General features: G+C 38.0%; 2 protein-coding genes across 2 annotated transcripts; one reads left to right on the forward strand and one right to left on the reverse strand.

Moving 5' to 3' along the window:
• Window positions 1-1,841: 1,841 nt before the first annotated feature.
• On the reverse strand, window positions 1,842-6,317 carry rab38c (RAB38c, member of RAS oncogene family). Its single transcript, XM_032577295.1, has 5 exons — window positions 6,138-6,317; window positions 4,639-4,833; window positions 4,105-4,235; window positions 3,074-3,211; window positions 1,842-2,335 (listed from the first exon to the last, which is right to left on the reverse strand). The coding sequence occupies exons 1-5, from the start codon at window positions 6,295-6,297 to the stop codon at window positions 2,177-2,179; spliced, it is 783 nt and encodes a 260-aa protein (XP_032433186.1). The 5' UTR covers window positions 6,298-6,317; the 3' UTR covers window positions 1,842-2,176.
• Window positions 6,318-6,338: 21 nt separating this feature from the next.
• On the forward strand, window positions 6,339-10,754 carry LOC116728945 (ras-related protein Rab-39B-like). The gene is made up of 4 exons (XM_032577296.1): window positions 6,339-6,531; window positions 8,413-8,645; window positions 9,328-9,598; window positions 9,859-10,754. Exons 2-4 carry the CDS (start codon window positions 8,431-8,433, stop codon window positions 10,012-10,014), a joined length of 642 nt encoding a protein of 213 aa, XP_032433187.1. The 5' UTR covers window positions 6,339-6,531; window positions 8,413-8,430; the 3' UTR covers window positions 10,015-10,754.
• Window positions 10,755-12,370: the final 1,616 nt, after the last annotated feature.

The following is a 12,370-nucleotide window of genomic DNA, read 5'->3' on the forward strand; positions in this document are numbered from 1 at the left end:
TCTAAATATAAGTAATATCTAAATATGTTATTAGGTAATAGAAAATCAAGTGGATCAAATCATAACATGAATTTGTAAATTGTGATATGATTTTTTGTAGGTTTTGCTCAGCTCAACTCTTTTGTATGTTATGTTAAGTTAAAGGACCAGTGCTTATGCTAGTATATGAGAGAAGTTAGATGTTCACATCCTGTCCTTCATGAACATCTGGTTGGGTAAAACATATGTGTGTTTTTAATAAAAGAGAAGCTCTGACTCTTCTTTTTTATTTGGCATGAAATTGGTTTGGGTGAGTCTCAAACCCAGTGCGAGTTGGAATCCCTTCAGCATAATTATGTTTTCTCAGTTCAGCCTTTTTGTCGCTGAGGCTCAGAGGCCCATAATATTTTCTGACCACAGGGATGAAGCCCCGTTAAGACCATGCAATAAAAAAATATTTTTTCATCTTTTTTCCATCATAAAAGTTTCATTTAGCATACACGCTCTCCAAGGTCTCTTTGGGTTTTCTTCATAGCATTAGATATAAAAGTGAATTGTTTTTTTCAGGAGTTTAACTACCTATTGATCTTGGAGGTGTTTTTTATGTCTAGGATTGACAACAATTAAAAATATATGGTTGCGGACAATCTGTAAGCTCTCACACTTTATCCTGTTTTGTGAGATTTTATTGAAGCATCTTGTGATTTATGGAGAGATCCTAAAAACACAAAAGACACAAAAACAAGGATTATTTTTCTTTGGCATCTCCACAAAGAATAGAGACACACATTTGTAATTTTACAAATTGATCCAGGAGCTCATTACCGGGTGTGAAGTAAAATCCAAAGCAACATGTAATAGAAAACACTGAATTTTAAATAACAGTCAAAACAAGCTGGCACAAAAACAGACAGGTTCTCTTTGCTGATTTTAAAGAAAGAAAGAAAAGACTCAGATTTGGGAAGATATTGATTTTGTGGTTGTAAACAACAACTTACAACAACAATGGTGCAACAGTTTGACAGCAAGTCAGCTCTGGCATAGTTTGCTGTTATGTCTGCAGCAAAAACTCGCCTCTCCAAGGATGTTTGTATTTTCTTTGGACTGAAGATGTCACTGACTAGACACGGAAACCACAATTACCTCTATTTTTATTTTGATCTTAGGGGATCGTTGTAAATTTTTCTCTGCTGAATAGAAGAACACAAGGACGATTCAAGCAGCTGATAACTGTGTCTAATATTGCACGCAGGATTGCAGCTTCATAGAGGGAAAAGGCTGTCCTGCAGAAGTTCCTGCAGGGACAAGATATCTGTCTTTGTCAAGATAAACAGAGACTGCAGCATTGAGATAATTGGGACACATTTAAATATCAAAAACACACAAAAAAAGATCTGACTGAGAAATTCTTAATTGTTTTTCTTTTCCAATGCGGTTCCAGTAATAAGATATATTAAAATGTTCCTAATTGGACATTTTTACCTGAACAGATTAAAGTTAGTTTTTAAAATACCTTCCTCTTGAGCCTTAGCTCTGCTGCAGGGTGTGGTGAACCTGCTGCAGCTGTTACACCTGGCTGCTCTCATCTAACCACGTGTGATCTGACGTTTCTGGGTTGAATCAAGCCACACCTGTCCTCCATCTGAGGACAGGTGAGGAGGTCTGAATTTTTTCTCCAAAGAATGTTGCAGAAGTGCCTTGCTGTAAAATGTTCAGAGAAGGTAATTATTTGAAATAATCACTTTTTTTCATCTTTCTAGCAAGTTAAACATATATATGTTTTAAAAAATACGTATTTATATATAAGACTTCTTTTTATTTTCAGGGACACAGAAATCTAAAACACAAAATAGAATGACTGCTTCATGACCAGGCTGACATTTATTGTGTTAATTGCAGAAACCAATACAAATATTCAAACCATGAACTCACATTGTCTGTGACACGTGGCTCACAAACTAAATATAAGGTCAATCTCTCTGAGGATGTTCACATTTTATGTGTTTACATTTTTCTAGTTAGTTAAATAACAAAAAATAAAACCATAAAAAACAAATCTCTCTTGCTGATTGTGCTCCACTTTATTTACTCCACTATATTGGAGTGTGAGCACAGCTTTAAATAATGTTCTTACTTACTACATGTAACTTATAAAAGGAACTGTTCTTTCAGATCTTTCTTCACTGATGTTATGTGATTATTTTAAGCATGAAGAACAGTTTAAAGGACTCCTTGCGGTGCTGGCATATCCCGACAGAAGGATGGAGGTGGGCTCTCGCTCTGACACTGAGCTCTCCTCGTTGTTCATGATGTGCTCCACCAAACAGCGCGCTGCCTCATCGATGTTTGTGTTTTCCTGATGGTCAGAACACACAAGCATTTCTAAAGAAATGTTCTTCTCAACTTATTTTGCATCATAAATGAGCAGAATGCTACAAAAAAATTTATTTTTACTGGATTTAGTAACACCATAAGTTGGATTATAGAGGTTCAAAGAAAAGTATCTGGTGAATTTGCAGTTAGGTTTTCAGAATAATTCAGAATAAAATGTGTAGATTTTCAAAACCTGGATGTGTTACATTTTCATCTTGTGCTATTGATAAGTCAAAAATGGTTTCTCCAGCTGTTCAAGAGCATACACAGCCCAAAGTTATTTATTTGCCAGTGACATTATTGTGTTTTAACAGTGAACTGTCTTCTTAACAATGACCATCAGCTGTGATGTCTTTCAGTCAGGTTTCCGTGCTGTGAACCTGTTGTGAACCCGCGGTGGATGTTTCTGTCCTGATCTCACTGAGCTGTCTGCAGAGTTTAAAGATTCTTTAACTGAAATGTTTTCTCTGACTTTTACTCTGATGTGATGTAATTCTTTAGACACATTGAGCCAGAAAGGGAAAAAAACAGAAATCTGGACTTCATGCTACACTTTTCTTCAGTTTCTCTCTTAAAAACTTAGAAAATAATTTGTGTTTCAAGCAAATCTTTTGATTTTATAGTCAGGTGCTGTTGCCTTAACAGCACTAGTGCACTTCTGCATTAAAAATCAGGATCATGGGTCTGGATGCTGCTGTTCTGATTTTGTAAGTGATGTTACCTTTGCAGAAGTCTCAAACCAGCCCACAAACCCGTTCTCCCTGCAGAAGAAGTCCAGTTTGGGCAGCTGATACGCTATTTGGTCTGACTTGTTGGCAAGCAGAACAGCAGGAATTGGTCTCCCATGGTTCAGAGTCACCTGAGGAAAGATAAAGATAAAAAGAACCTCACATTACAGCTGCATCAGCCGCTATTTTATATCCAATATTTTAATGAGAACATGCAAAAACACTGTGATTGTTTATTTCAAAGTGAAAATACTCATTCACCTGTATGAGTATCTTTTGAACTTTTTGATTTTTACAACCATCCAAAACAACTTTGTTTAAACTGGTAATTGTAAATCTAAGCAGACAAAGATGACATGCAGTTTCACAAGGCTACACCTTCACGCCACTTCAAGGCTTGTCTGCGCCCCCTAGCTTAGATTATGAGATATTACAACATTTCTTACTACATGTATTTTGTCATCTCTTGACCAAAGTCCATTACAAATTTACAGCCTTTTAATTAAAAATGCTTTCCAATCAGGGGATTTGACCATATCACAGCATTGATACTGCACTGGTAAAGATTTTAAATGACATACAGCTTAAAAGCAATGCATTTACAACTTCTGTGCTGGTGTTACTGAATCGTAAGAGTGGCATAGTTGGCTATATCGTACTAATTGGTTGACTGGAAAAGTGTGTGAATATCTTGTTCGGTGGAAAACTAGTTCAAATCTTAATCACCGGATCAGCTTTACTTTGAATCAATTGGCAATGATATTTCTGATTCCTCAAGGCTCCATTTTCAATCCGTTTTATTCAACATCTAGCACAGAAAGTTACTTCTATGCTGATGACACACAACTACAGATATCTGTATCACTGCATGATCACATTCAATTACATTCACAGATTTAGTGTTTCTATAGCATCTGAATTACCAGGAAAGGTCACTGTTTTTGTAAGGTTACAGCTTGAAAGAGACACAGAGTGATCAGAAAAGGACACAAAATCCCTAATCCTAAAACTGAGTTTGACTCACCTTAGAGTCTAGGTCATCCTTCCACTTCAGCACAGCCTCAAACGTGGAGGCCCTCGTCACGTCAAACACCACCAGTGCTCCCACCGCCTCCCTGTAGTAGACACGGGTCATGTTCCCGTACCGCTCCTGTCCTGGGACAAAAGAACAGCAAATCAACTCAACTCCACAAATATCTGAGTGTTTGTGTGTGTGTGTGTGTTTGTGTGTGTGTGGGGGGGGGGGGCATTTATTTTATGGTAGCTACCGTCATGCGATTGATATGATCACGGGAACACTTCAGTCACAGTCAGACACAAGATCTACATTCCACGAGAAGGCATCAAGTACAGTGAGGCTCTGTGGCATGCAGAGGGCAGACTGACTCACTGGGGAAGTATTTTTTATTGTTCCAATTTCTGACACAGTCACAAACAAAACAACCACGTTAAAGTACTTTCAAGTTTGTAAGTACTTGCTCTTAAATTATTTTAAAAATATCAGCTCAAAAGATTGCTTTTTTCTTTTTCTTTTTTGGTGTACAAAGCTGAGGCAGACCTGCTATGTCCCACAGCTGCAGCCGGATCACAGTGTCACTGTCCCACTGCAGAACTTTCAGCGCGAAGTCAACCCCGATGGTGGCTCTGTAGTGCTGGGAGAAGATCTGATGAACGTACCGCTTGATAATAGACGTTTTCCCGACACCAAGATCCCCGACAACCAGGACTTTGAAAAGGAGCTCCTGCTGCATGCCTGCAGCTCGGCAAAAACGACAAAAAAAAGGGGAAATAAATAAATAAATACACAATAAGATGTTGAAAAACTTGATGTTGGTGACAACAAAGTCACGGAAAGTTTTTGTTTTTTTTCCTGTCAAATTACGAACAAAACATCACATCAGTTCGGTCTGCAGGAAAAACAGCGTTGACGGTCTGAGCTGATCATTTTAAGGCCAACCTATTATAACAGTTTGAATGCGTGTCTAACAGCCGACTAAGACGAGTTGATGGTGCATTTAAGAGCAGCTCGTAAATCTAGGCATCAATCACATTCTTTTCTTCAATCTTTCGGGTTCCCTCCCCCCCAACCCCCAATATAACAATTATTAGGGGGAATAATAACAATTTTATTTATATAGTCTATATATAATAGAAATTCTAACATCTACACATTTTTACCAAGGTGGGGCTCGATTTGTCAAGTTATAGGCAAATCCTTTGTCTATGTTATGTCAAAGGATTTATTTCAAACTTTTTTTCTTTTACGTTTTTAAGCCTAAAATATGAAATAATGTTTTTGCCAACCATGAATTTTGTGTCCCTGTTTGTGCATTACGACATTCTATCCCTACAGTACCTGAATGCATCGTCTGCTTTGTTGTCAAAATACGAACTAGGAAGGTTACATCAGTCCACGCTGCAAGGAAACGAAGCGTCGCAGTCTGCTGCAAGCAGTGCCGTCGCAACATTATATTTTAAGTCCGTGTCTAACATCTGTGTTAGTGAAAGTAAATGGTTACTTCAAGTACTGCTAGGAAATATCGCTTTCAGCCTCACTTCTCTTTCCTGAAAGCGTCACGATTAACTTACCTGAGTACTTAAGTAAATCTACACTGTTTTTAGTGAAGTTAGTCAGTAGTTGTGTACATATAATTTCATCATGTCATGAAAACGGAAGCTATTTAATTGTAGAAATTGAGTGAATTTTCATACATTTTCTGGTGACATTCCACTTCATTCTCTGTTATAACTCAATCCGTTACAAACAATACCAATACCAACAGTAATACTGTTAGTAAAACTAACAGTAAAACCCTACAGTTGCGACACCAACACACGGTGCAAACAGTTCAAATAGGAATAAACAGGAAATATACACTCTTTAAAGTAGGAATGTGTGCTATTTAATTTTTGTGCACAAACATTAAAGATTAATTATCCGGTTATGTTTGTTTTTACATTGGGCTTCAATATGTAAAACTAAGTTGCAAAAGTCTGTGGTTATCTAAACATCATTCTTTGCACGCAGTGATGAAGTTAAATAAAACTGGACCTCACGCCATTCTGTTTCTCCAGTGCATGAATGCAGCATCTTGATAGTTTGTCGCTGCGCTGTTGTCGGCGTAGTTACGGTACTGGTGCTGATGAGGGCGAGGAAGAGGTGTTTGTGCGTGATGCTGCCGCTGCTGCTGGTGGTGGTGCTGTGTCCTGCTGCCATTTCGAATGATCACACGGAAATATCAGCAGCTCCCATCACTAGCTTCACTAGCTGCTCTGCGCGCTGAGCAGCTACATTCTGCACGTTTGAAACCGTGATCTGGACGGGTTCATGTGTTGCGTCTTTTGGGGGTTATTCCTGTAAGAAGCTACCGAAAGCCTCAGGGGACATTTACAGAAGACACAATCATCAACATGGAGCTTGTTTTTTACTGCTGCTGAGCTCAGAACCAAGGTAGGCCATCATCTCCAGGTATTTATATATAATCTTAAATATGTAGAATAAAAATACTCCTGGGATAATTTAGGGAAGGCCTAATGGATAAAACAGCTTTGTTTATTTTAAGGATCTGGGTAACAACATGTTATATTCTGCATGTATTTCTTCACTGAAAGCTTACATGGCTTGCTCCAACGTCTCATTGAGTGTTATTGCTCCCTACCAGCTACTCTATAATCCACATGGGGGCTGACTACACCACTGTTTATTGAGTTGGAGAGGAGTGCCCTCCCCCTCCCTTTTATCTCCTCAAATTAGATCACCCCACTGTGAATCATTTGCACAGAGCTGAGATGATTTGAGCTTATTATAATATTTTTTATAAACCAAGAATTATAATATAATCGACACATACAGGGGCTTAAACTGATTTATTTCATGCTTTTTAAACAGATGAACTGCTTAAAAGAAGAAATTAGATTTTCGTTACTTTTAGAACCATTTGCTTTGGGGTTTTTTAGAGCTTTGCAAAGATGTTAGTGTTCATTGAACATGTCCACATTTTTTAGATTGTATGTCGTAAACCAATATGAAGCAGTGCAGAACTATGATGTACTGAGTTGACATGTATTACTACTTTGTTAATGTCTTTTGGGTCTTTGTCTCAACCAGCTTTTAACACATTTACACAATTTTTTTGTTTATTCTTCTTTGCAAACTGGCTCAAATTTAGCCACATTTGAAGAAGACCATCCTGTTTTCAATAGAATTTAGACTTTGAATTTGATGGAGCCATTCTAACACATAAATATGCTCTGATCTACACCATTCCTCTTTAACTCTGGCAGGAATGTCATTATCCTGTGGGAAGGTGAACATTCTCTCCAGCTTGCAGCAGAGTTTCTTCCAGGATTGTATTACATTTATCTCCTTCCATCTTCCTATCACCTCTACATCGTTCTCTGTTCCTGCTGAAGAAGCATATCCTCAGTATGATACTGCCTCCACCATATTTGACTGCAGGGACGGTGCTCTAACCCACAAATAAAGTTTTGCATGTATGTCTGAAATTTCAATTTGGGTCTTCTCTCAATATATGATGTATGACAAACTATAAACTGGACATCTTAAGACTTTCTTTTTTCCACTTTCCCATTAAGGTGAAATTTGTGGAGCTCATAACTTATAGTTGTCTTGTCAACACTTGTATTTTTCACCTGAGTTATGCAGCTCCTCCAGCGTTACCATGGATATCTTGGTTGTTTCACTGATTATCTCTCAGTATGAACTGCTGTGTCTTGATGTTTTCAGTTGTGCCACGCTCTTTTCATGTTCAGATGTTTTATGCAACAGTATTCTGTGAGATGTTTGGACTGTTGCTGTTTTAAGCGTCTTGACAAAAACACTTTTTATCTTGAGTTTTTATCATGTTGTTCTGCAGTGTTTTCTAATAAACCTCTGAGGTTTTCACAGAATAGATTTATAAATCAACATTAATAAAACACAGCTGATTTATAGTAATAAGGTGACTTCAAAAGTCAGGTGGCTACACTGGATTTTATTTTTGGACGTCAGAGTAAAGAAGGCTGAATATAAAAGCACAATGTGGTTTTTAAGATTTTTATTTTTAAAATATTTCAAAGATCATGTTTCCATTTTTCTTCTGCTTCACAGTTGGTATACCACATAAAATCTAAAATAAAACATTAAAGTGCCAATGGTGCAACAAAAAGTAGTATAAGTGCAATGAGTTTGAGAAATTGTGCAAAGGAGTGTGTATGGAAATGTACAAATTTAACCAATGAACTGATCTGAAAAAATAAACAATTTAAAGTTAATTTCATTAGTGTGAGATTTAGCTTCTCTCTTCCATTCCAACATCTTTCTCTGCGACAGATTAAACTCACATGAGTCATGGAGACAATATGGCTTTACCAGTTCCGTCTGATCGTCATCGGAGACTCCACAGTGGGCAAGTCATGTCTGATCCGGAGGTTCACAGAGGGCCGCTTCGCCCAGGTGTCAGACCCCACTGTGGGCGTGGACTTCTTCTCTCGCCTGGTGGAGATCGAGCCGGGAAAAAGGATCAAACTTCAGATCTGGGACACTGCAGGACAAGAGAGGTTCAGGTACAGATAATATTGTACTCACCGCTTCAAGTTTCTCTTTTTGTCAGCCTCATGATGTTTAAACAAGACTGCACAAATTTTACTCCCTGCTCATTTTTCCCATTCATCCCATTTGTTATTTCATGTTTTTATTGTTCCTTGCAGGCCTAGTGTTCAGCTCCTGTCTTGTTTGCCACATTCGTTTTGCTCTTGTAAAGCTCCTTTATTATATTCCCTTAATTCCAAAATTTATTTTCTATATGCGTTAGCAGAGCCTGATCTTTTTCTAATTCTGATTGGTTTATTTCTTTGTTTCATGTTTACTGTAATGTGAAACAAGTTAGAAAACACCGATTCAGTTTATGAAGAAGAAAGACTCTTCTTACTGTTTCAGATTTCTGACTCGGCCCACGACTTTCCACGTCTTGATTCTCATCCAGTTCTTGATGGATTTGAAGATTCCAGTTCAGATTATTTCCCTTAACACCATATGCAGTGGAATTCATTTTATCCCCATATTTTCTATTTGCCAGAATTTGTTTGTGTCGCTCTATTTCAGATAATACCAATAAAATCCAACTCGACATTTGGTTGTAGTGTGATAAAATGTGGGAACAATTAAAACCCATTTGCAAGACACAGCATGTTATGTAGCAACAAATTAATTACTAACTGATTAATCCCATGTTTTTCTCCTGTCCAGGTCCATTACCAGAGCCTACTACCGTAACTCAGTGGGCGGCCTTTTGCTCTTTGACATCACGAACCGCCGCTCCTTCCAGAACGTCCATAACTGGCTGGAGGAGGCGCGAAGTCACGTCCAGCCACACAGCATCGTCTTCCTGCTCGTCGGCCACAAGTGTGACCTGGAGGCCCAGCGTCAGGTGACCCAGCATGAGGCGGAGAAGCTGGCAGGGGCCTATGGGATGCGTTATGTGGAGACTTCGGCACGGGATGCTATTAATGTGGAGAAGGTCTGAACATACAGTGATGTTTAAAAGTATCTGCACCGTCAAAAATGTCTCCTCTTTTGGCTTTATTGTCATATGGAAATGTTTCAGATAATCAAGCAAATTGCAAAAATCAAAATGCAATTTTTAAACTATAATTTAATTTATTAAGGAACTTGGTCCTATGTAAGAAGTAATTGTCCTATGCATTCCCACTAACCAAATTTGTTGGAAGTTAAGATAAATTTAATTTAATTCTCACTGAAGATTTCTTTTTTCTTCAGGCGTTTGTAGATTTGACAAGGGAAATATTTGAGCTGGTCCGAAGTGGGGACATCCAGATCCAAGATGGCTGGGAAGGAGTAAAAAGTGGATTTGTTCCCAACATGGTCCATTCCTCCGAAGAAGTCACCAAAGGGAGTCGGCAGTGTTTCTGCTGATGGCTGCAGCACCAGAGCTGGAAGGTGGTATAAATAAAACCTCACCAGACTGAAGTTTTCTGCTGCTGCTGCTGCTTTAAGGCCAGATTTTTGGGACTGTTACTCACTTTACTCCTACATGTACGGCACTGTTAAACCATCCGTTTAAAGCTACGCTCAGATTCCCAACAGGTGTAGAAGCACAAGAAGCATCCTGACCCCTCACCTTTCTGTCTGCATGCAACCGTGTGTCTGTAGCTTTTAGCAACACTGCAGCCACTTTTGGCCTTTTTCTCAAGTGATAACTCCTGTGGCTGGTTATGTTGAAGCCAGAGACTCATACTGCCGGTCTGGTCTCCATCTGCTCATGTATCCACAAGAAATTAGTCTGGATGGAAGACTGAGGCTCACCACACCGCTAACCATTAGAAGAAAACGTTGTTACTGTCCAAGTGGACACCTGTGCCATGAATATGACATGGAGAGAAGGTGCAGGACAACAGAAGCAATGAATCAAGCCAATAGTTGGGATTTTTCCATTGGTTTACTTCTAACTGCTGAAGGGAATAGTTGGTCAGAAGGAAAATCTTCTGTAGCTGCTCACTGACTGCCTTTAAGAACAGACCTTAGGAAGGTTATTAACAGGACAATTTTCTTACTTGTGTTTCAGATTGGTCTAACGATAAGAGTGTATGCATTTGTGTGGTAGTTTCATGTTGTGCATCTGTTCAGTTTATAAAATATACCCTGCAAACCCTGTGGATCCTTTCTATGTGCTGTGATTTTATTAAAGTTTGAACATTTCTTTCTCTGTAGAAAAAAGGTATTGAAAATGTTACTTTTTAAGCACACAGGTCATGACCAAATTTAGCCTGAACGAAGACATTGAAAGTCAGGCTTGGTTGATCCCATTTGATCAACCCTAACCACCTTTCAATCCACAGACCTCCATCTGTCTGCTTCATGAAACATATTTAATGTTTAGCCATCCATTAGGCCGTCAAGAAGCAAATTAATTAAATGAGTTTAAAACAAACAAAAATAAGATTAACCTCTATTACGGGGAGAAATGTTGCGGGGTGTTCAAATTGTTGATTATATAATACAAGAATACATAAAGTATGTGAAAAAAAAAAAGATTTCTGCTTTTTGTAGGTTACCTAGCAGGTAAAAGTGACCTATGAAAAGTAGGGGGAAAAAAAGTTTTTTCAATTAGCTGCTTTTAGTAGATAAAAGTGACCTACTAAATACTTTACACTTTTTATAGGAATACTTTATATTTGGACCTAGATTCGAGCATTTGACTGAATCCCAGTCAAGTCATTGGTTTCAGATTCTCTCACTCAATTAACAAAACTTTGGTCTGCAGTCAAGAAAATCAACTTTTTCTGTACATTATATTCTCAGGCAGTTAACTGGAGCTGCATTGAAATATATTATATATATTCCATTATCAAGAAGTCTTATCAAAACAGAAGTGTTTCTTTTCACCAGGAAAGTTTCTTGATAGTTATATAAAGTCGCAACCGTGTAAAAACCAACAATTGGGGAATATTTGGAGAACCTTCAACGTAACTTTCCCAGAGGGTTAGAGATGTGGCCATTGTAACAGACTGAGCCTTTTCCTCTCCTGTCAACCAGCTAATTAGAAATAAGAAATAATCTAAGACTGGGAAGTGGAATACTTTGCAATGCTATCCTGTAAAAAGCACATAACACGGCCTAAATATTCAGTAGCAAGCAAAGGACAACTCACCACATGGGGGAGCCATTTCCCCATTGAGGGCACCTGCAAAAAAGAATTAGAAAACCTATTCAGGGAACAACTAACAAACTAGCTACATTTCAATATTATGTGCTCATTTCCTCCCAGGGCAACAACCTTTATCAACTGACTACTTAACACAACTAGGTAATGCTCCCTCTGGGTTCTCTTACATTACATTGTAAATGTTTCCTATAATTATCTGAGAGTCTTTAGTGAATTTTTCCTGAAGGTTCTGGGAAGGTCAAAGTGTGCAGGTTTTAGAAGATGTTTTGGGGACATTTGGAGAGCATTCACTAATATTTTCCAAAAAGTTGCATTATCATTGTTAAAACTAACATTGATAACACCACTATTTCAAATTAGCATTTTAAACACTTTGTTTTATTCCTTTTCTAATTTTTTCAACAACATTTAAAAGATTCTCCTTTTACCATAGTTGCATATGTTGCTCCCAGCTTTCTCCTTTGGCCTTAATTTGTACATTTGTTTAAAATAATTTTGAAAATAAGGTGTTAAAAAGCCAATTAAAGTAGTATATCTAGAAGCTGTCAGTTAAAAAGTTATTGTGTTAAGTAACATGAATAGTAAAAAGGAATGTTGCTTAAATAC

The sequence above is a fragment of the Xiphophorus hellerii genome, chromosome 11 (assembly GCF_003331165.1).
Source record: "Xiphophorus hellerii strain 12219 chromosome 11, Xiphophorus_hellerii-4.1, whole genome shotgun sequence".
In the NCBI taxonomy this organism is placed as follows: Eukaryota; Metazoa; Chordata; class Actinopteri; order Cyprinodontiformes; family Poeciliidae; genus Xiphophorus; species Xiphophorus hellerii.

What these genes read in the sequence shown, in the direction of transcription:
- rab38c (XM_032577295.1), bottom strand. Translation starts at nt 6,297, where the DNA reads ATGGCAGCAGGACACAGCACCACCACCAGCAGCAGCGGCAGCATCACG. An exon ending in GCAGCTGTGGGACATAGCAG is followed by an intron (nt 4,236 to 4,638) that starts GTCTGCCTCAGC and finishes CTTTTGTCCCAG; the next exon opens with GACAGGAGCGGTACGGGAAC. An exon ending in AGGATGACCTAGACTCTAAG is followed by an intron (nt 3,212 to 4,104) that starts GTGAGTCAAACT and finishes ATCTTTCCTCAG; the next exon opens with GTGACTCTGAACCATGGGAG.
- LOC116728945 (XM_032577296.1), top strand. Translation starts at nt 8,431, where the DNA reads ATGGAGACAATATGGCTTTACCAGTTCCGTCTGATCGTCATCGGAGAC. An exon ending in GCAGGACAAGAGAGGTTCAG is followed by an intron (nt 8,646 to 9,327) that starts GTACAGATAATA and finishes TCTCCTGTCCAG; the next exon opens with GTCCATTACCAGAGCCTACT. An exon ending in ATGCTATTAATGTGGAGAAG is followed by an intron (nt 9,599 to 9,858) that starts GTCTGAACATAC and finishes TTTTTTCTTCAG; the next exon opens with GCGTTTGTAGATTTGACAAG.